The sequence below is a fragment of the Polypterus senegalus genome, chromosome 10, assembly GCF_016835505.1.
Source record: "Polypterus senegalus isolate Bchr_013 chromosome 10, ASM1683550v1, whole genome shotgun sequence".
Taxonomy (NCBI): Eukaryota; Metazoa; Chordata; class Cladistia; order Polypteriformes; family Polypteridae; genus Polypterus; species Polypterus senegalus.
Window position 1 is genome coordinate 76278863 of NC_053163.1, and position 23680 is coordinate 76302542.

Below are 23680 nucleotides of genomic sequence, written 5' to 3' on the forward strand. Positions count from 1 at the left end.
ATGGGAATAATGTTAATCATACATTCTGAATTTACACAGCTTTACAATATAAACTTTCGAAATGTTAGTCTATTAAAACTCCTGGGGGTTTTATCTTTTTAGAAAAGAAGTTCTTTATTATAAGGTGAGAGTTACTGTATGTGAGGGGAAAAAACTTGAAGGCTCTTTAATTTCTGTGCTGTTACTACAAATGCACTGAAATGTTTTAGAACATTCTAGCACTGTAAAATCTTCAGCAGTTGTGTAGACTATAATATTGGGTTTTGTAATCAAAGTAAATTCTGCAGTCTCAGGCATCAAATTTTAATTTGTGCACCATGGGATACATGGGTGACAAGTTAGAATGTTTGCTTCCTATGTTAGTACAGAGTTTTTGAAAGTACATTGCTTTGCTTCATACTGCATTTCACATTTACATTGTAGTGTATGGCCTGAATTGAGAGTATATTGTTAGAAAAACATTTTGTTATATTTTGTTTTCACTATTTTCATACCTTCTGTAAATTAATGTTGCATTATGCATTATGTAGTCTAGAAACATTGAAATAAGTGATAATATACTATATATTAATGTAAACTGAAAATTAACAAAGGTGTAATTGCTTATTTTGCTACATATATAATTGAGGACTTTGCAGAATTTTGTAATGATTTGAACATATTTCACACTTAATAGAAATTAATTAAAATGTTGAATTTACCACAGAAGTGTATAGACAGTGGAACTATATAAGAAAGTGGGTAGTGCCATCCCATTAATGTTCTATAACTCTGTGGTGGCCTCTGCAAGTTTCTATACTGTAGTGTGCTGGGCTGCTAAAATCACTTCAAGAGAGGCCTGCCAAATCAAGAAACTAATTAAAAAGGCAGGCTCAGTTACGGGGGCTTCTCACGACCTGCTGGAGGTAGTAGTGGAGAAGAGAATGCAGATAAAACTGATGGCCATTATGAACAATTCTGCACATCCTCTCTGTGGCACACTAGCACTGAGTTCTTTGAGCCTATTTTTCATAAGTGTGTCAAGAAATGCTACTGGGGCTCTGTTACTGTGACTGCTCTTTTATCTTTAAGTTAGAAATTATTATTATTTGTTATAATATTTCTTGAGCTTCTGTAAAACGTTTATTATCTATCTATCTATCTATCTATCTATCTATCTATCTATCTATCTATCTATCTATCTATCTATCTATCTATCTATCTATCTATCTATCTATCTATCTATCTATCTATCTATCTGTACAATTCAGCTAAGCCCAAAACCACTTGGCAAGAGAAACAAAGGCAAAAATGAAACATAATTAGCAGACTTTTGCAAGGCAGATGCAAATTTTATGTTAAGGCTACATTTTCTTCAAGCAGTCTGTTTCTTATCAACAATAAAATGAGAGTTTTCATTTCTTATCAGTGTAATACAAATAGGCCAATAGTTACCTAGTGAGGTTATTAGTAGTTTTAAGCTGTTCATTTTCTGCTATTTAATGATTATACACTAAAAGGGCCAAGCATGTAACCAATCTCAAGCATGCATTCTTGGAGACCATCCTGAATGCTCAGATAAGCCAAGTAATACCATCGGCACAGAGGACGGGTTGCTTTCACAAACCATGTCTCTTCTTACCTCAACAATATGGAACCGCTGGCAGTACACAACGCCTTGGCCTGCCCTTTCCGTGAAAGGGCTGATATAACCTGGAAGTTGAGGCTGTTTGGTATTTATGTATATTTTTGTGTTTTATTGTTGGTTTTCCTAATTATGAATAATTATTTGTCATGCTTATTGTTTTTCTAGTTGTGCACTATGTCTTTAAATGTCCTTATGTTCCATGTATTTTGGGGTGAAGCCAAAAGAGGCTCGGCCACCATGTCCTCACAAGATGCCTACTTTTACCTAGTTTTATTGCGGGGGAATAAAAGAGCATTCAGTAGTTTGCTTTTGTTTTTTCCCTTTTTCTTTGTATTTTCTGGTTTGGCTAACTACTGCTTCTGTTTAAGGATTACAGATATTGGACTTGGGTTTTGGGACTTTTTGTCTTCTGGCAACGTCTTTTGCCTCATTTTTGCTCTTTTGCTTGTTCTTGCATTTTTCTTATTTTGTTAATAATTATTATGTTTTATTTAAAGTTTATTTATCTGCCTTTTACACACAGGAATTTTTTTAGATGGTTCTTCCCTCTAGTGGAATGTTTTTGTTAAAAATATTGAGCTTTTCCACTGTAGGCCTGATAGGCTAAGAAGCTGGCCTCTAGTGTGGAGATAAAGCCTAGGAAGGCCTACTGGCCAGCAAAGTCTGTTTTGAGGAGAATCAGCTATTTATTACTATGGGTCAGCCTCCAGTTCACAACGTGAGTGTGACTGGTGTCTTATGTACCAGAGACAGCAGAGGAGACAGGGCTCTCTGAAGATGTAGCTTGTGACACATGTGAGGAGCACGATTTTGTTTTTGTTTTGTGTCCTGCAGGTTGTTTTTGGTGGTAATGAGGCTCGTGAAATGGATTTGTGGCCAGCTTGGCACCCCAAATATTACACCCGTGTCCAGTGATTTTCTCATCTAGAGTTGACAACAAGAATAAACCAAAAAAAAATTAATTTTGATTGTTCTGGTTAGAATATACAGTAACACTTCATGAATTATTGAAATTTTAAGGACTAACTGTAACTCAGCCGTAAACATTTTTTAAAATGCAACATATTAAAGAAAAGTATGTTTTTGAGAGAGAGAACAAAAACTGTGGAATGTTCAACTTCTGCAAAACTTTCCAAAATTACATTCATTTGCACTTGTGATTTCACTGAATAGTATTTTAATGTAGGCACGTCCTGCAATCAAAACATTTTGTTATTACAGTAGTTATCACATATTAAATCACATGTAGACCTTCCAGAACAGCCATGGCAATGTATTTACAAGCTAAGGATTGCCTGAGTATTCTGCACACAATATTGGCCAAACTAGATAAAGGCCGTAATGTTTATTATTTTAATTAATATGGCAAATGTGTATTAGACCATCCCCAAAAGGAAAAAAAGTAATAATCATACTGCATTATCAAACCTGTTTAATCTGGTTCAGCTACCAGAAACCAATTCCAAGTCAGATACCCATAATAATAATAATAATAATAATAATAGAGAAATATCTAACAACCATATGACTCATTTTTTCTTCATACAGAACAATAGAAAGACCACTTGTTTTGGTTGTATCCCACTTTAGAAATTACCTCAAAAGAATTCCACTTTTACGTAATTAGCAAACCTTTGCAAGCCAGATGCAAAATTTATGTTGAAAGATTAAGACTACATTTTCTTCAACTAGTCAGTTTCTTATCAACAACAGAATGAGCGTTTTCAGTTCTTATCAGTGTAATAAATGGGCCAAAAAGGTCAATAGTTTCCCTTGTGAGGTTACTAGTGCAGACAATATTTATTAAAAAAAAAAATCAGTACCAAAGACAAAATACTTTTTATTGCAGTCCATTGCCAGAGACCAGAGTTGTTGCACAAAACAGGATTAAGGAGCCATTCATTTAAAATCCTGACCCACTTTTATTTCATTAATGATGAGGGACCAACATTTACACATACCATGTATTACTTCAGTAAAAAATTATTTTTCAACAGATTCCCTATGTGTGTGTGTGACATGCAACAGTTTGCAAATATAATAATTAAAAAGTTAATAAAAAATGATGTACGAAGAATAAAATTGCACCCTCTTTAAGTCCTTGGTACAGTAAGTGCATTGATGTTCTTGCAGTATGCAGTGCGTTTCTATGGACTTTAATGAAAGTGCTATGAGTTTAAAAAAAATCTTAACTATAAGTTTAATATATGTTTTACTATCTACTTGCCATGGTACCTGTCAAATTGGTTTAAAAATATTTGCTATCTCTTACCCTACTGTACTTTCAGCACCATTCCCCTGTACTTGCGTGCGTCTGAACTTCTCTTCACCAGTGCTTTCTTTCTTGAATGTGTTCCTGTAAAGCCTGATTCTCAGACGCTGTCATTACTTTCGAGGCTTCTTTCTCGCCTCTTGTCTGGTTGTATATTTCCGTCTTTGAAGGCGACTCTCTCAGTGTGTGCCTTTACTCCTCTTTGTGAGTCTCACACTTCCTCTTTCTTCATGTCACCAAACCCAAACTAACCAATCACATCAAAGCTAAACCTATCAGTAAGATCGATCTGTGGGACTCGACACACAGACCTTCGTGTTTTAGCATGTAGTACATTCTACAAAATGGCCATTTTGAACATTTTTCAAAAATTAGAAACACATTTTTGTAATTCATCATATAATTTTTGATTGTAACATACTACAAAAAATAAAATCAATTAAATTTGACACTTTGACAGATTTTTTTGCTAAATACAAACAAAACAATTCCCATTTAAAGTTTTTTGTCTTTTTTTTGCATATGTATGTTTTGCAGTGCACTTGGACATCTGTTGTTTTTTTTATATATAGTGCAACATAATTTCTGTAATACCCTTGTTAAATTACATTATGCACACTTATGAATATATATTTTTTTTAGGTTAAATTTCCATAGATAAGAACAACTGATTCTTTTGTATTCATTTTTCTCACTGTCCAATATATAATACCTTTTCAACAAGGTCCTTGCCTTTTCCACAGTGCATTTAATCTTAATGCTTCTGAAATGCAATTAACATGTAAATCATGCATTAAAGGCAGTGATGACAATGATGACAGATTTTCCTAAAGCTGCCTAATAGAGACCTCAAAAGCCATTAGGCTGACCTTCTTGACAGATATTTAGCTGCTGCTGACTGAATGATGGTGTCACATACAAGGTTTCGGGTTATTGCCCACACCGCTCAGCCTCTTATAAGAATAAGCCTTGTTTACACCTCCCTCTGTGGTTTTTTACTATTAGATATAAATCATCTAATAACTAAATTAAATAAAGGAACGTGGATATGATCTGCGTTTCCATTGAATGTGCAGACTATGGCAGACAGAAAATAGCTGGTATCATCCTTCCTTTTTTCTGCTGGCCCCCTGCTAACCTTTATGTTGTCTCAATATCTTTCAGCATCATCTTTATGTTAGTTTATTTGATCACATATCTCTCCAGTTTGGGCAAGGCATGTGTATTGGGAAAGATTTAAAATAAAAATGTATTTAATTTAATACTGATTGCCTCCTTGCTTTAATAGTCTGCTATTTCCTGTAATTTGATTTTACAAAATCAATAGAAAACTATATAAAAATAGAAAACTGGTGAACTGATGGATAGATGGAAGACCACTCTTGTCACATCACATCATTAATGGCAATAGATACTCAAATATCAAGAACAGAATGTTTATTACAAAATTTAATTACACAACTGAATCATCATTAGGAAAATGGGCAGGTCTTCATTCCTGCAGCAAAACATCTCTTCTCTCCTCCCACCTCTGTCACACATCCACACACCCACCAAAACACAACCATGGCTTCTCTTTCACTTAGCAGTGAGCCTTTAAAACTTTTAGATTTTTTTAAATCATAAAAATCATACCTCCAAGGCAGATTTCATATTAGGTTTTTTTCAGTGAGCTTATGGTTATTCAAGCGACTTTTATTTATCAATTTAGTCTTATGGCTGTGTCCATGTTCATGTTAAATATCCCTGATGGGAGCTATGATGAATAAATATAAATACAATGAAAAAGGAGGTGCAAATAATGGTAGTAGCACTAGGAACCAGATGGACCTAATCTAAAACTGGCTTCTGTCTTGTTTCAATTAAAATTTTTCCAAATATTCCTGGAACCAGTCATGAATTTTTTGGCTCTGATGGTTTCTCCCCTGTGTGTAAAACTCATGCCAACCTAAGAAGGTCTTAATAAGGCCGAATTGATGTCATGATCGCTGATTGATTACAGACTGCACCACCATGCAGGTGAAAATCTTGCACTCTAAGAATTATTACTGCGATCTCTGCTTTTAAACTCTGACTTTAATTTTAACTTGAGTTAGGCCTGCCTTGTACATTACAGGCCTATTATTACTACATACAATACATCCTGGCTGAGGTGGCAGGTGTTGCCTTGCCCGGCTGGGAGACCATGATAATGGACAGTGCAAGCAGATGGAAGATTAGATTGAGGAAGAAGGGTAGCACTCCTTCACACAGCCTTGAGCCTGGCATATAACGACAATATAAGAGATGGACATACACCCCTTGTGGCTTGCATGGTATTCCCTTGACTAGCCAGGAGGCTCAGTGAGGTGGTGGATTGGTGTCCCAGCCTGGATGGGCACTTAATATGGTGGCAGGAGTAGTAAATTGACAAAGAGAGGCTGCCTCAGAAAGATAGTTGTTTCTCCCATATGCAAGATGGCAGTGTTCCTCTGGTGTAGCTCCGTTTTGGATACTTGCAAGGCTGCATGGGACTTGTAGTCCTGGAGGGTAGCCCTGTTGGTTTTCTTACTTTAAAGCAGATCTACTTGAACTGGAATATGCTTACACAGGAAATACTCTACCATTTCTGACATAAAAGCAGCCACTCAGTCATATTCAGGTGATTTAGATTTGATAGGATGGGGACAAAGCGTGCCTGGGAGGAGTGGAGGAATTGAAAGAAAGAGATGACATTGTGTATTGTTTTGTTATTATATTGAGTCTGTAACAATCTGTCTATTTTGGAGTCTTTTAGTTATATAATAAAAGAGTTGCTTTAAAGCCATGACTGGTGTGTATGAAGATATGTCAAAGATTTGGAGCTCTTCTACATCCCCTAGTGGACACAACATATATGTCAACATTTTTAAAACACCTCCATTTGTATTGACATTTATGCAGTTTAAACATTTATGCAAGGTGAATCACCACCATACTTCAAAGTCGTTTCTGTAAATTGCAATAAACCCACAACTGAAAAGCAACAATGGTTTTATTATTAAAATTTGCAATCTGCACACGTATATACTGGGGTGAGCAGTACATCACAGCTGAGTGAATCTGCTTTTATCAAAGATCCCACCTATGTCATGCCACATACTGTCAAAAAATCCTTACAATTGGATATCTGAGTTTCAGACCTTTTCTGTAATTCAAAATAGTCTATGATGGGTCACTTGTACTATATGTCCTATCCATGCATAAAAGGCAAGAAAGATATTGATTATGTGACAGCTTATCTTTAGGCATTTTCTCACACTGTTATGCACAAACCTCTGTGAAACTACATGGGAATTGTTTGTTTGATGTGAAATAAGACTAAAATGTGTACTGGATAAATTTTTTCATCTTAAAAAAAAAAAATAGTTACAGTTGAAGAAGTCCTGGAAATTTTATAGAATGTTAGTGAAACAGAAAATGAAGATCTTGAGTCACAATTTGACTCTTTCGAGAACCCGAGGTACCTGCCAGTACCCCTTCATGTAATCTAGGATGCAAATATACAAGGCTTTCCCATCAATACATGGCATTGGGTATGCATCAAACTTGGAAATCTTAAGCAATTGTCTAAAATCTATACAAAACAGAATGGAGCCATCCAGTTTTAGCACCAGAACAACTGAACTGCGCCGTTTGCTTTGACTTTCATGAATCACACCCAATCTAAGAATGTGCTTCAACTCATCAATTACTACAGTCCTCTTTGCTTCCAGTATACTATACGGGTGTATCTGTACCTTAACATTAGGGTCAGTCACAATCTTGTGTTCAGTAATTTCAGTCCGGCCAGGTAAGGAAAAAAACACATTAGATTTCCTTCCAACCAGTGACAGTAACTCAGCCTTCTGAGTGTCCGTCAAATCATCACCAATACCAACCTCAGTCTGAGAGACTTCAGCGGCATTAGGATCATGTCAATGCTTCAAAAGATTAACACATATGATTTCAACAGGCTTTCTCTGGCCAGGAATCCTAACCTTACTGTTTACAGAACCCATTTGTTTTCTCTGCTACCATAGGACCTAGTCATTTCACCAGAAACATATGTAGGTAAGACAGACAAAACAAGTACCTGATAGTCTTTTATGAAATAGCGCAGTTTACTTTTCTTTTGAAAATTATGTTTTTGTGTCTCCTGTTTGCACTGCTGATGCTCCCCAGCAATAGAGGACAATTTAAAAATTTGTTCCTGGAGTGAAACAACCCAATCGACAAATCTCACCCCATGAGTTTCTGCGTGAAGCCCTATCTATTCTTCATGAAAATGATCCAACAACTGTTGTTGTCACCTCCCAAATAACAGTTCAGCCAGTAGATGCATGAGGAGATTCACAAACAGTGAAAATGCCAAAGGTAAACACTGTGCCCCAGGATTTTGGGTTGTCATGAGCCACACGCTTAACTAATCATTCTGCTTTAAAATCTTGTTAAATCATTCAGTCAGGCTATTCGTCTGAGGATAACAAACAGCAGTGCTCAATTGTTTAATTGCAAGGTTCTCACTAGCAGTTTCATGATGCAGGAAGTAAAGGGAGTACCTTGATCAATTAAAATCCCTCATGCAATGCCAATACTAGTGAAAACCTCAGACAGACCCTTTGCTACAACCTGCTCATCAGCCGTCCACAAAGCGGACACCTTGGGATATTTTGTTGTGTAATCAACCAACACAAGCATATACTGATATCCATTCTTACTCTTGAGAAGTGGACCGACAATTTTTAACCCAACTATCCTGAAAGGGACATCCAAAATAAGCATTAGTGAAAGGGGAACCTTGGCAGATATATGAGAAGAAACAACTTGACAGTCAGGGCAAGTCCTACAAAACTGCTCCACATCTCTGCCCATATTCAGTCAATAGATGACCCCCAAGACGTGTGTGGGCAATTTGCAACACCGTCTTTCTGTGACCGCTTAGGACCACCAACAGTTCGTTCAACCAATTCTCCCGATATGAGATGCCATTCTTAACTAAAAAGTGTGGAGTTTTGAAACTAGGGCCCTCCTGCTCAAATACAAAATCTAAGCTGCAGTCAGCTTGTTGCAAGCATGCAAACTTTCTCTGTGTGTCAGCCTCTGCTTCCTCAGAGCCCAATGCAGTACCCCCCTCTTCCTAGCCATTAGTTCTCCAGTGCCTGCATGAAGTGCAGGGTTGCTCACTTCTGCATCTCTCTCTGAAACTTCTCTCACCACACTGCCATGCCCCACCCGAAGATACGACTTGCCAACCAGCCATGGACCGCACTTTACTATAAGGCCCTTTACCCTCTACTGGATGCCACCAAATTGGGACCCCATCCCTTCTCCAGCTCCCGTAGCCTCTCTCTCCCTCTCCACAGTTCCTCATCTGAGCTCATCAGCTGCTGAGAGCAGATCCACCTCTCAGAGCTCCTTCAGCCCTCCATCCTGCTCTTCTCAAACTAATCAGCAGTCTGGATGCTACCCAACTTATCTTCATCATGCTTTACCTTTCACAACCAGCAATGGATTTCTTTTTTACTTTCCTTCTATTTTTGTTCTCTGTCCCCTATATGCACTAACCTAGTCCCTTTAGCGCATCTGTTTGTGCTCAGCCAGTCCCTCCTGATTATTGCCCAGCTGCTGTCTGGCAATCGACAATTAACATCAGCACCCACCAGCATATGTGCCCCCACACCAACCTGGACAACAATGATGTGCCGCAACCACTAAAATGATTAAAACAAAGTAATAACTGAAATAATTCATACCCTGTCTGACTACAGGGTGGAAAATAAGAAAACCCCCAAAGAGACACAAGGAAAAGGTACAATGGTGTACAGACTCTAACTGGAAGGCATTCAGTGTTAGTGTTCTGGGGTTGTAAGAGAGTGACACTAACCATAGCAGTTTAAGGCCACATATTCTTTATTTACCTGTGGCATTATTTGTACCTGTGATTATCATTTTGAAAATAAATCACAAACAAGCTTAGGAGTCCCATGTTTTGTTTAACAAAAAAGAGAAATAACTTTAAATGGTCACACCAACAAAATTTAATTCATATACAGAAATTCTAACCCATTCAAGAGAGGAGTTTCATACCTTTGAGATACAATGGATGGATCCAGTGAATAGGCATGTTCTTGCAGACCTCAAAAATTTTGGAGTCCAAGAGAAAAGCCCGGTTCTCAATTGGTTCTTCAGCTGGAACCCACACTTCTGAATTGTCCAAGTTCATTTTGGAATTTTCCTCTTCCTGTTAATATTGATACATAAAAGTAAAATATGTAACAGCATAACCATGTTACATATATGAAGCCAAACAAAAAAAAAACTGGTTCACATTGACTTTCTTGTTTTCCCTCAGCGATGATCTATGCAAAACTAAGAACATGAAAAAAAGGAGGCCAAAAATAAATAAAAGTGTTTTCAGGAATTTCTGTATTCCATTACCAATTGTGATGCCCAGGAAACACACTGAGCTATACTGTACAGTATATAATCATATATAATTAGTGCCTCAAAGCTACAGGAACTTGCTAAAAATAAAAACAATAGTCTAACAATGCAGCAGCAAAATATAATGTTTTATATTGAGGGATGCAATGCATTTGGAAGAAATAAAACATTAACCGAGGTTTCCATTCTAACACCTACAAGTGTTTCACCACTTGCTTAAATCAATATTAAGTAAGAGCGTCAACCATAGTATGGATCATGTAATGCATTATAATTGATCCATTATCTGTACATCAGGGTCTTTAGAAATCAACAAAATGTATCCAGACAAAAACAATTTTGTGCCCAAAACATGTTTGAAATGTTAATTTCATGTTAGGAATTGAATGTTCATACTCCTACATATAAGAGTAATATCGGAGGCCCCCATGATCAAATATCATGCCTTTTGATTTGCCAGCACACTTTCTCTGCTCACTTTCCAGAGACATCACTGTTTTTGAACTGCTTTCTGCACCATGCACATCATCAAAGTGATACATTTCTTCTAACTCTATTAAAGATGATACCATGTCCACCTTGACCTTATTATCTCTGTGCCATTTTAAGTGTTGCCATTGTGAGAATTGCTGCAACAACAATAAAAACTTTGACTTTATTCCAATACCAGTTAACATTTTCATTCATACAATTACAGTATGTTTGGCATTATCTACACACACTGAAAAGCTAACATGTCGAAAGTTGATTCTTAATGATTGAGTCAGCATTTATTTAAGAACTCTTGTCATCCAAATTGTAAATACAGCACCCTATACCTCATTTCACCATGTCCCCTTGAAACAGGCGGGGGTTGTATGTGAAAGAAAGCAGGTGAGTTTATCTCATGAGGCAGATGGAGTCCTTTAATACGGGAGTTTCCTCAATCTATTGACCTGGTCAGGAAACACTTTTTAATGAGGTACTGTATAACTGGACTTGATTTACCTAGCATTTTATTATTTTGGCTTACTCTTAGCCTTCACACAAATTTCTGACTAGCTGTCTTTAATTAACTATTTCTGTATAGTTGTGGAGAATTAGGCCATTTAGGCCTACTCCCAGAATTAGGCCAATTAGACTAATTAGGCCTACTCCCAGAATCTTTATTGAAAACCAAATAAGTACATCTACTTGTTGCTGTACATGCATTTTTTGCAAAATTATTATTTTTGAAATAAAGATCAGCCTCCTCTCCTCATTTATTAGATAAGAACATTAGAACAAGCTTGACGAGAGCAGGTCATTCAGTCCAACAAAGTTCGCCAGTGTTGTCCACTTAATTCTTCTAAAAAAGATCAAGTCGAGTTTTGAAAGTCCCTAAAGTCTTACTCTCTACCACAGTACTTGGTAGATTATTCCAAGTGTGATGGTTCTCTGTGTAAAGAAAAACCTCCAAATGTTTGTGCAAAATATACCCTCAACAAGTTTCTGTGTCCCCTTGTTCTTGATGAACTCCTTTTAAAATAACAGTCCACTGTACTAATTCCCTTCATAATTTTAAACACTTCAATCATGTCATGTCTTAATCTTCTTTTGCTTAAACCAAAAAGGCTCATCTCTTTAAATCTTTCTTCATAATTCATCCCCTGTTGTCCTGAAATCAGCCTAGTTGCTCTTCTCTGGACCTTTTCTAGCTGTGCTATGTCCTTCTTGTAGCCTGGATACCAAAACTACATACAGTACTTTAGATGAGGCCTCACATAAGTGTTATAAAGTTTGAGCAAAAAACCTCCTTGGATTTGCACAATACATATTGTGCTATATAACCTAACATTCTGTTAGCCTTCTTAATGGCTTCTGAACACTGTCAGGAAGTCAATAGCTTAGAGTCCACTATGACTCCTAAATCCTTCTCATAAGGTGTCATCTCGATTTTTAGACCTCCCATTGCGTATTCAAACCTAACATTTTTACTTCCTATATGTAATACCTTACATTTACTGAGAATAAATTTCATCTGACACAAATCTGCCCAAGCCTGTATGCTGTCCAAGTTCTTCTATAATGATTCAATGGATTCCAGATCATCCACCAATCCACCAGTCTTGGTATCATCTGCAAAGTTAACCAATTTGTTACTTATATTCCTATCCAAATCATTTATATATATTTAAAATAGCAGAGGCCCTAGCACTGAACCCTGTGGAACACCACTCTTAATATCAGCCAATTCTGATAAGGTTCCTCACATCATCACCCTCTGCTTCCTATGTCTGAGCCAATTCTGCAGCCATCTAAAAACATCACCCTGAACATCCACTTCTTTTAGTTTGATGCCCAACCTCTCATGTGGCACCTTATCAAATGATTTCTGGAAGTGCATATAAATAATATCAAAAGCTCCACTTTGATTGTATCCTTTAGTTGCTTCCTCATAGAATTCCAGCATGCTGGTAAAACATGACCTCCCTCTTTTGAACCCATGTTGACTGTTCAGAAAAACACCTGTAATTGCCATGTGCTGCTCAATCTCATCCTTAATAGTTCCTTCAAACTATTAATTAATTTTCCTGTGATGCACATTAAGCCTACTGGCCTTTAGTTGCTTAGATCTGCCCGATCACCCTTTTTATGTAATGGGATAACATTTGCCATTTTCTAGTCCTTCGGAATTTCCCCAGTGTGCAGTGACTTCATAAAAATATGTGTGAAGGGTTTATATATGTACTCACTAACCTCCTTAAGAACTTGAGGGTAAATATTATATGGTCCTGAGGCCTCATGTATAAACGGTATGTACGCACAGAAATGTTGCGTAAGAACTTTTCCACGTTCAAATCGCGATGTATAAAACCTACACATTTCCATGGTACCTCATACCTTGTTGTATGCAAGTTCTCCGCTCGGTTTTGCAGACTGGCGGCACCCAGCGTCAAAGCAGTGCTACTGTTCCTGTGTGGTTACTCTTTATTTTCCTGACACGGCTTTATAAATATACTGGAACTAACCGCATATTGTTTATTAGTGTAATGCATCTGATTGTAATTAACTTGTAACAATATAATGGTCCAGGGAATAGCCATAGTATTCCAAATACCATAACTGCTTTAGCATTGTTACTCTAACTGCACCTTCTTCTTCTTTCAGCTGCTCCCGTTAGGAGTTGCCACAGCGGATCATCTTTTTCCATATTACTCTCACTGCAGCACTCGGAGTATTTATATCACTGTATCTTCAAACTGTACGTTTTGAAAAATTGGCGCTCTAAGCTTACAGATGGCTTAACATCTATTACAGAGCTGATTGTGTGGGGATCGGTTACTTGGAGAAAGAAAAGCAAGGACTGCAGGGCGGCCATGCCAATATATATTGAATATAAAACAGAAAGAGAAAATAACGACACAGCTAAAAACGCAGCGGCAAATTTCAACAAAAGTTAAACGCTTGTGTCATGAGCACGAGGCGGCTATGCAGTGTCCGCAACGGATGTGGCCATCCACCGTGCATAAGATACCATATTGACATTGAACTTTCTCTATTGGACAGTTCCGCCCATTAGTACTGCTGCAATAAATAATTTCATCGAAGGTCGCACACAATCAATAACATGCTTTAACTATCATCATGAAAATAATATCATGTATACAGTACATCTCAATATTTTAGTTGTTCAGAGAGCTGTAATATCACAGATGTCATGGATTCTGTGTCCAGTTGGAGGAAGAGAGCCGGTTTAAGAAGCACTTAGTGATTCACACACATAGAGCACATAGAAGATCACATACAAAACAAAGCATTTAACGTGCTATACTTTAATTACGATGTGATTTGAGAAACTGGTTAATTAAACAATTTTAAGATGAAGTTTATGATGTTCTATTTTAATGACAAAATAAACTACGTGATTAAAGTGTAAATTTCGAGATTGAAGTTGACATTTCGTGCTTTTTTCCCACGTTTGCCTTTTTTTTTCTCTGTATCCTAATAAGCTTTCATATGACCCTCAGATGGTGGGCTACAACTCGCCTTTTCACGGCAACTTTGATATGTGACTTCTTTTTTATTTCCGGCACTGTGTGATTTTGTGAACACGCTATGTCACTCGATCAACTTCCTTTTGTTGATTATACCACGGTTTAATTAAACAAATAGTATGTATTTCCTTTGCCTCCACTTGGTATTCGCTGAAATTCTTATATTTTACCCCATGCTTTTCCCATTGTCTTTTCATAGAAGGCTGCGCTTAAGGGCGATTTATATTGATTTGCATATTCAAAGAGGCGTAATTCTGGGAGGAGTTGGGGCGTTACATAAAGCACGTACACAAGCGTTACTTTTCACGCTGATCAGGATATATGTAGCGGAAGAACGTAGAAGTTGGAGTACGCACAGATTCCTGCATCTGGATTTTTCTGTGCGTAAGCACATTTCGGCTTTTGTGCTTATGCCATGTTATAGTGCGAATTCTACGCACGGCGTTATACATGAGGCCCCTGGTGATTTGTTTGATTTCAGCCTATTTAATCTGAGCACTACTTCTCCGTCTACAATTTCCAAATCAATCAATACCTCCTTTTGCAATCCCATTTACTGCTGGGAGGTTATCCACTTTCTCACTTGTGAAGACCTCAGAAAAATGCTTATTTGGAGCATCCACTATTTCACTTACTGTATTGTTTTTAAATTCATCTTTACTATTCCTGATTCACTTGACCACCTCCTTGACTATTCTTTTACTAGTAAAATACTGAAAGAATCTCTTTGGGCCATCTTTCGCCTTATCTGCTATATTCCACCCCAACAATCTTTTAGCCTTCCTAATATCCTTTTTAATTGTTGCCACTACATGTGGTAAGTAACATATTAAAAAATCACTTTTAGGTGGAATAATCTTTCAAATTTCACTCAGGTCTCTTCCTGTGAAAAATTGTTATATACAGCTGTGTTTCGCTTAATTATAGCAAATAATTCTGGCCAATGTGTCAGTAGTCGATTTTATTGTTAAGCATGGTGACATACAGTATATTGGGGGCATGCCTCTGTGTCTGATGTTATTTTCACGGTGCTGACTTTGGATACAAGGCACCACATCTGCATTGCTGCATTCCATGTGCAGTGTAGAGAGAAAACCTAGTCACACGTCAGTAGCACACAGGGACATGCCTGTCATTTTAATCTACCCTAAGATAACCTAACCTCAAATAGCCTAATCTAACATTAGCATAATATATGAAACACATAAATTAATAACAATTAATGAAATAATATCATAATAATAATACATTAATAGCAATATTAATACTCTAATATGACCTTGTTTTCATGTATTGTGCCTCTATGGAAGCTCTGTTTTTAAAGAGCTACATCATTAGTCAGGATGTGGTTAATTTCAAAAGTAAGAGTAACTTAACAATTGTTAGAATTTCAGGCTGGAACATACTGTTTAAGAAAAGCGTTAAAGTATAAAAGAGGAATATTTACGTACTGTATTAGAAGAAAAAATCTTTTTTCCTGAATTTTAACTAATTCCTGATATGAACAGTACAATGGTGCAGTGGTTAGCATTGTTGTCTTTTAATCCGTAACCACTTACTGACTGTGTGGTGTTTACATGTTCTTCTTTCTTTTACTTGGGTTTCTCTAGGTGCTAATCTTTTGCTCTTGCATTCCAAAGACAGACATCTAAGGATATTTGATGACTAATTTGAGTAGGAACTGTGAAGGTTTTGTGAAAATTGCAGCTGTGATCTGTTTCCCTCTAGTCTATAATTGGATTAAGGTTTCAAAATGAGATGGATAAAAAGGTCCTACCAAAACAATGATTGAAAAGTGTTAGCATTGTTTGCTTGTTATACATCAGTAAAGTAGTGCCACTCATAATCATAGCAGTCTCCAGTTTATCCATCCACAAAGGGATGGACAGACCTGCTTAATCCACTTCAGGTTCACATTGGTCCAAACCTTATCCTAATAGCACGCCCACACTTCTGTTACTGAGAAATCTGAGATCCCATTACCCACATTTATTGTTAAAAGCATCTTTTCTAATAAAGGTTTCCACTAATCTAGGACTAAGTAACTCACAGCTGCTATAAAGCTACATTCTGAACTACCTCTGTGAAATGCACTATATAATGTAAAGCCTGGATATTCACCAGTATAATAATTATAGTGGAGCTTTCCTCAGAGCTTTTTTCCACAAGATTTAATGTATTTGGGACATAGAGACAGGAGTAAGGTGTACATCAGGTAAACATATTTGTGTTGTCTATTAAATGAAATTAAGTTATGCATTTTAATACATTCTTGTTTACTATGGCAACAGGCACAGTGTGGCATGTTTGTTGAACATGAAAGTATGAGTTTCACAGTATTTTGTAACTAGTATCACTGCTGCACTCATTCACACCCAAACTAACCTGCATAACCTTTGGGATGAATACTGGACAATCAAGCTGTCTTTCCACCTTTCTATCATTTTTCTAATCTTCTTCACAAGTTAAGAGTTGTGGATGGCTAGCAACACTGGACACAAGTTGAAGACAAACCCTTGACAGGTGAAAACTCAATGATAGGATGCACTTTCACGCTGACTTACACACACTCTAACTACTCTACACATCTTAGGGATGAAAGCTGAACTACTTACAGAAACACCTATGTAGATGAGGAAGAACATTCAAGGTCCACACAAACAGTAACCAGGCAGGGGTCTGAAAGCAGTGCTAAGCAACACATCAATGTGCTGTCAGTTTATGTAAACCCATAGTCATTTCAAATACATTTTAAAACATGTTTTAAAGATTGATGGTGGAATGAGAGCTCACTACTTCCCATTTAATTAAGCACAGAAGTGGAAACTGCTGCTAGTAAACATTAAAAAATGAATAGCATAGATTTTTTTTCAGTATAGACTATTCTTAAATTTTTTGGAACCCTACAGAATACTAGAAAAATAACTTTTGAATAAATAACAAAGGAATCAAGAAGAATTTTATCCCAGAGTGAAGCAGTAAAGATGAAGATTGCATAGGCTGTGAGCAGTTTCTGACGGTTGATTTATGCTGTCAGAATTAAGAGTGCACTTTTAAGCTTCCCCTAAATAATTAAAGTACTTTATAATACAGTTCACCCAAAACTCAAAGGAAAAGTGAATGTGGAAAAAAACTAATGACAATGAAAGTGCATTCAGGAATGTTGAAGTGCAAGAAATTAAGTCAAGTACAGGAAATTAACCTCAGACAGGTTTGTGCAATAAATTGTTCCATACTGTATACTTATTCACACGGACTTTTCACGCTCCTTCCTTCTGGCAGACGCTTCCGCAGCATCAGGTCTCGGTCTTCCAGGATGCGTGATAGCTTCTTCCCACAAGCCATAAGACTCATGAACTCACTCCCAGCCATCACACTTCCTCTTCCTACCTCTTCGTCTTTTTCTAGTTCTAACTTTATTTAAAAACTCTTAAACTTTATTTAAATGCATATTGCACATTCTCTAGTTTAAAATGTGTCACTTATTTATTGTCTATTTCATATGCCTATTTATTCTATATCCTCTGTTATGCTGTTCTATGTTTGTCTATACTGGAAACCTGGAGCCACGTCGTCTCGTCTCTCTATGTACCTGTACAGTGTATAGCAGAGATGACAATAAAGTTGACTTTGACTTTGACTTTGACTTTTATTATTTAATGTAATGTTAAACAGGAAGTAGAAAGCATTAGGCTGAAATCCAGTCAGGAGACGGTGCTTTGTGTATATAAAATGAGCACCAGCCCACCCAACATGTTTTGACTTCTAAAATATTTACATCATTCTGACCACAAATCTGGGCTACTTAGTTTAAAATTGGCAACATCACACCTATACAAATCATCTTCTTCTTCTTTTGGCTGCTCCCATTAGGGATTGCGGCAGCGGATCATCTTCTTCCATTTTTTCCTGTCCTGTACATCTTGCTCTGTTATACCCATCACCCGCATTTCCTTTCTCACCACATCTATAAACCTTCTCTTAGGTCTTCCTCTTTTCATCTTGCCTGGTAGCTCTTTAACATCCTTCTCCCAATATACCCACATGTCCAAACCAACGCAATCTCGCCTCTCTGACTTTGTCTCCCAACCGTCGGACCTGAATTGACTCTCTAAAGTACTTGTTTCTAATCCTGTACATCCTCATCATATCCAATGCAAATCTTAGCATCTTTAACTCTGCCACTTCCAGCTCTGTCTCCTGCTTTCTGGTCAGTGCCACCGTCTCCAATTCATATAACAAAGCTGGTCTCACTACCGTCCTTTAGACCTTCTCTTTCACTCTTGCTGATACCCGTCTGTTACAAATTACTCCTGACACTCTTCTCCACCCATTCCATCCTGCCTGCACTCTCTTTTTCACCTCTCTTCCACAATCCCTGTTACTCTGTACTCTGTACTGTACCCTGTTACTCACACCTATGTAAATACATATAGTATATTCACTCAGAAACCTGCGTGAGGGTCACTGGGGACAGAGTCTCACTTGAAAGCTCAGGTGCAAAGGAGAAATCAATCATTGATCGAAGTGCCATTATTAAAATGGCTATAATATAATTTAGAAGGGTAAGGGTCAGAGACTATCTAGGTAGGGAAAGAGTGAATTCTAGATGGGATGCATGCTTAATCATTTAAACATCCACATTCACACAGGGCTAATTTGGAATCATTAATTAACTTAAAGCATACATCTTTGATATATGGGAGAAAAATCCACACACAGGGAGAAAATACCAAATCAACACAGACATGGGATTTGATTTCCTGCATGTTGGATGGATCCAACCCCTGCACCACCATACCACTCATTAGAGAAAGTTATTATATAGAATTGTTAGTGAGTAGAATATTACAAGGTGAAAATGTACCTTTCACAGTATCAACATTGTCTTAGGAATTATAGTACACGAACAATATGGAATTGAATAATCTTGTCAAATTATGTTTTGCTTGTTAATATTAGTTTGTCTTCTCTAATTCAAAAAACTTTATATTATTTGGAATAAAAACATGTAGAGGTGAGCTATTCTTATATGTTTAGAATAAAAGCGTCAGAGCACTACTGATGCAATTGGGTTATAACTGAAAACCACCAAAATTAACTTTTGACTAATCTTCAGTAATGAAAGGTACAAGTTTACAATGATGTTTTTTAAATGTTGAAAGGTTAAGAGCCACACTAATCCACTATTCAGAGTGAACGATGCCAGACCTGCAGGTTCAGATCCCATACTTTCATATTGCACCCTTCCGAAACATATTTAATTTGCCTGATCTTTAACTATTAAAATAAAAACAATGAAAGTTGGAAAAAGATCTGTAATTCAGTGGTTGTCAAACTCAGACCTGGGGACCAACTGTAGCTACAGGATTTTGTCCCAAGTAAAATCTGTTTTTAATAGGACCCCTACCTTAATTAAACAGTCTATTGTTTTCCTGGTTACATTGATTTGGTGTCAATCCAGATATTACAAAATTTGGTTTGTTAATTTTTTTATTGGAATTCAGGAAGCATTTATGTAGAGGGAGAATTTAGTGTTTTTTTGTTTTGGGTTTTATAATTTTAATCATGATTTTCATTCTGCTTTTCTGGGTATTCTGGTTATTTAAACTGTTATTTACTAATGAGCAGATTAGTGGGTCTGACACTTAAATACTGTGGCTGTGGCATTCCAGCTGTTATCCTTAAATGCTATTATTATTCTACAATGAAGAGTGCAAAGTCCACAAAAAGGTCAATCAATAAGAAAATGACTAAAGGCAGTTATTCATTTAAAGCTATGGCAAAATACAAATATTTCTCATAAACGTAAATCTTGTACTTCTGAGCTAATCAAAATGCAGACTAAGAAAATAACTAAAGCCCAGATTATGGGAATAGATAGAGGTAAATGGCTCAATAATTGCGAAGCTGGTTGGAAAGAAAACTTTCATCCACAATGCGCTCCCAGGACTAGGCTTGACAACCACCATTGTAACCAATTCTCATGCGTTCTCGATGATCTAATAATTGCGTTATTCCTGTCAGTGTTTTTAAATAAGATAAACTTTTTTGTCTTCCTGACCAAGAAACACACCCTGTCTGCTAACTCTGTTTGTTGGTAATCTTGCTAATATAAAGAAAAGTGCTACATAAAGAAAAATATGATCGACTTAATATACTGTACTGTCCAAGGGAAAATGGTAAATCCTATTATCAAAGTAAAATGCAGTGCTGCTGCACAGTACAAGTAGTCACCTAATGAGAAAATCGTTCAGTTACTTGCAGCAATTCGTAGCAAATGTCAGCAAACTGCTAGGTGTTGTGGCAATGAGTATTGACTTGAGCTTAGATGTAGAATGTAGCCGACACTGGCAATGTCAGAGAAACATTCAAGGGAATCGGAAAGGTTTATGGCCACAGGCCAGAGTAAACCAACTTTATTTAAACTTGACAATGAAGGAAATGATTATTGATGTCAACAAAAAGATGGAGTGCAAAGTTTTGCACTCTTCAGTGCTTTATATGAGATAGAATATTGTGTCAGCTCAGCATTAAGCGTAGACTAAAGTCTTCTGAGTATGGAAGAACTGGATGTATGGCCAGCTCATAGGAAACTCATCAAAGCTATAGATCTTAAAGGCTCAGGAAATGTACTTTGAAAGTGATTGTGTTGCCCCAGAGCTGATGAAGTGCTGTAAAACACAGTTTGTTCTCTGCATAAACTGTCCTGTTAATGCTAGAAAGAAGGGGGGTTTGGAAAAAAACATGAGAAATGCCAGAATTGTTATGTTATACAAAGCCTAGTGACACAAGTAATTGTAGAAACTACGGAGTGTCACACACAAGCGCATGGGGAGCAGTTTAAGGACCCGAGACGCACAGTGACAATTCGTGCCAGGGGACAACGGCAGCGTACTAACCTTTCTCTTCTTATTTTCTCTGCAAGAATGGTGGAGCCTCTGCCATAATACTGCCCAGACGATCCAAAAAGCCGCAACACTTCCGGGTCCCTTTCTTCCTTCTGGTCCCCATGTGATGATGTCAACCACCCATCCAGCACTATGATTTTCCCAGCATCCCACTGTTTAATTTCCGGTCCATACAAATAAATTGTCTGTCCCCCCATCCTTCTATGTCTTTTGAGTTTTGTAAAGCAAAAAACGATTGACCTTGATTCTGCTACAGTATACGGGGCTAAGAACCCCAAATCTTTGTGCTTTGTCTGTTTCTCTGTTACAAGAGTTAGTTAAAACCTATTATCAACTGCAAGATTTGGGGATATTTCATACAGGTCAGACTTCAGTTAACAGCTGAACAACTCTACTCTGAGATATAGCTGTATGTACTGAACTCATCAAAGTCTTTGACTTGGCTCGCTTACAAAATCTGTGTGCAACAATAGAATAATTGTGAGAATAATAGACCATCTGGCCCATTTACCTAGATTGTCCAATATAACATCATGTTGAGATATGAAGGTCCATAAAGCCCTACTCTTTATTAGACTACTTGGTTTTGAGGCAACTCAGGCCCCTTCTTCAGGCAAAATGTAATCACAAGATGTAATGATTACATCTTGCCTGAAGAAGGGGCCTGGGTTGCCTCGAAAGCTTACATATTGTAATCTTTTTAGTTAGCCAATAAAAGGTGTCATTTCACTTGATTTCTCACTAGATTCAAATCTTCAGCTATTTTTGTAGATGAAATCACCCTTTTGGGATATTTTGGCTCTATTTATTAAAACATACATATAACAACTAAAGGCATCACATTCCATGCAAAGTATGATGGGAAACTGTTAAATCTGCTGTCCAAGAGCAAGAACTAGGGCTCATGTAGGCCTAATGAGGAACTTGCATTTTGAATGTGATATCAGCGGGTATAAATGAACTGCTTCTTTCAGGCCTATAAAGACTTTGAGCTGACCATAATCCTGACAAAAAAACAATTTAATGAAACAGAATGTTAGTATGCCTCCAACTGAAAATCATTCTGCAGTTCATTCTCAATCTTAGTGTGTGCTAAGATGGCAGTGTTATCATCACACCCAGGTAAGACAGTGCATCCAACACTAAAAATGCTAAGTGGGAAAAAACAAAATCGTTTTAGCTTGTGATGCTTTCAAAGAAACCTCAGCATTTGCTTGGCTGAGTTACCAACAGAGAGATCTCCTCACATACTTATATATTGTGCCATGTAATGTTTACCTTGCTAAGGAAATGCTTCCTCCAATAGCTGGGAGGCTTTGACATATTCAAGATAGCTGAATTCCAAAAGCTATAGTTTATTGAGAATTTTTCACTTGATCAGGTTAGTAAGTTGACTAATGTGAACACCAAACATATTTAAGGCGTTGCAGCAAACCTTACCAGGTGAATACTCGATCTGCATAACAACCTCAAAAAAGGAAAAAAGAAGCTTCAGTGTTTGTCTTGAAGAAAGTGCGCTTGCACTCATAGTCAATTATAATCACCTTATAAATCATCTTCCTACCTGTCTCACTATCAGCTTACAGTATAACACTCTTTCATGACTTCTGACAAAAAAGTTATTTTAGCAACCAATATATAACCCACATTTACAAAATAATTACATTTCATGCTATATATCCAAAACATTTACCACTAAATGCAGTTTACACAACTTTGCGAGCCCAATAAGAGTGTGCTCACTTTGTAGGTTTTTGCAGAACTTAATTTTTCCATTTTAGACTGTTCAGCCATACCATAGTTTTATATATATTGTCATATAATGGGCTCTTCAACTTCCTAAAAAAATCAATTTGTCCTCCCAAAGCTGTGAGCTCAGTGGAAGTCATATAATTCAATACAATAATGTTTTGATAAATGACCACCCTATTAGCACATTGCAGTCTTATTATTTTTGCAGTTCTTATTTAAATTTCACCTTGCTTTTTAAAATACTGCCAACATAAAAGATAAATGTGGTTTTGTGTCTGTAGAGTGCATGTAGTTAAGTTATTGAAATCATGAATCCAACCAAATTAATAATTTTTCCCTGTGGTCCATTTTTTAAAATTATTAGTAGTAACCTCTTAGAGCACAAACACAGAGCTTAGGCTGCATTCATTATTTGTACATAGTTATGTAGAACATTAGTGTTTTATTGCCTTTAATAAATTATGTAGGATTACAGAAACATAACAAAACAATAAGTACCCGATTGCTTTCTGTGCACTGCCATCAACTCGGGAGCAGAAGTTTTAGGTGACTTGTTTTTTCCTTCAGCCCAGTAAATGGGCTCCGAAACCATTTTTTTTTTGCCAGAGATCTCATACACCTCCCTAAAAGTTCACTTGTCTCTGTTTTTGACATACGG

At 37.0% G+C, this 23680-nt stretch overlaps 1 protein-coding gene across 1 annotated transcript in view; it reads right to left on the bottom strand.

Annotated features, from left to right (window-relative positions):
- tnmd (tenomodulin) overlaps nt 1–23680 on the bottom strand; it is a 444267-nt gene that overhangs the window by 128127 nt on the left and 292460 nt on the right. The window contains exon 5 of the mRNA XM_039766000.1: nt 9987–10140. Coding sequence (XP_039621934.1) covers nt 9987–10140 — 154 coding nt within the window. The remainder of the gene's footprint in view (nt 1–9986; nt 10141–23680) is intronic.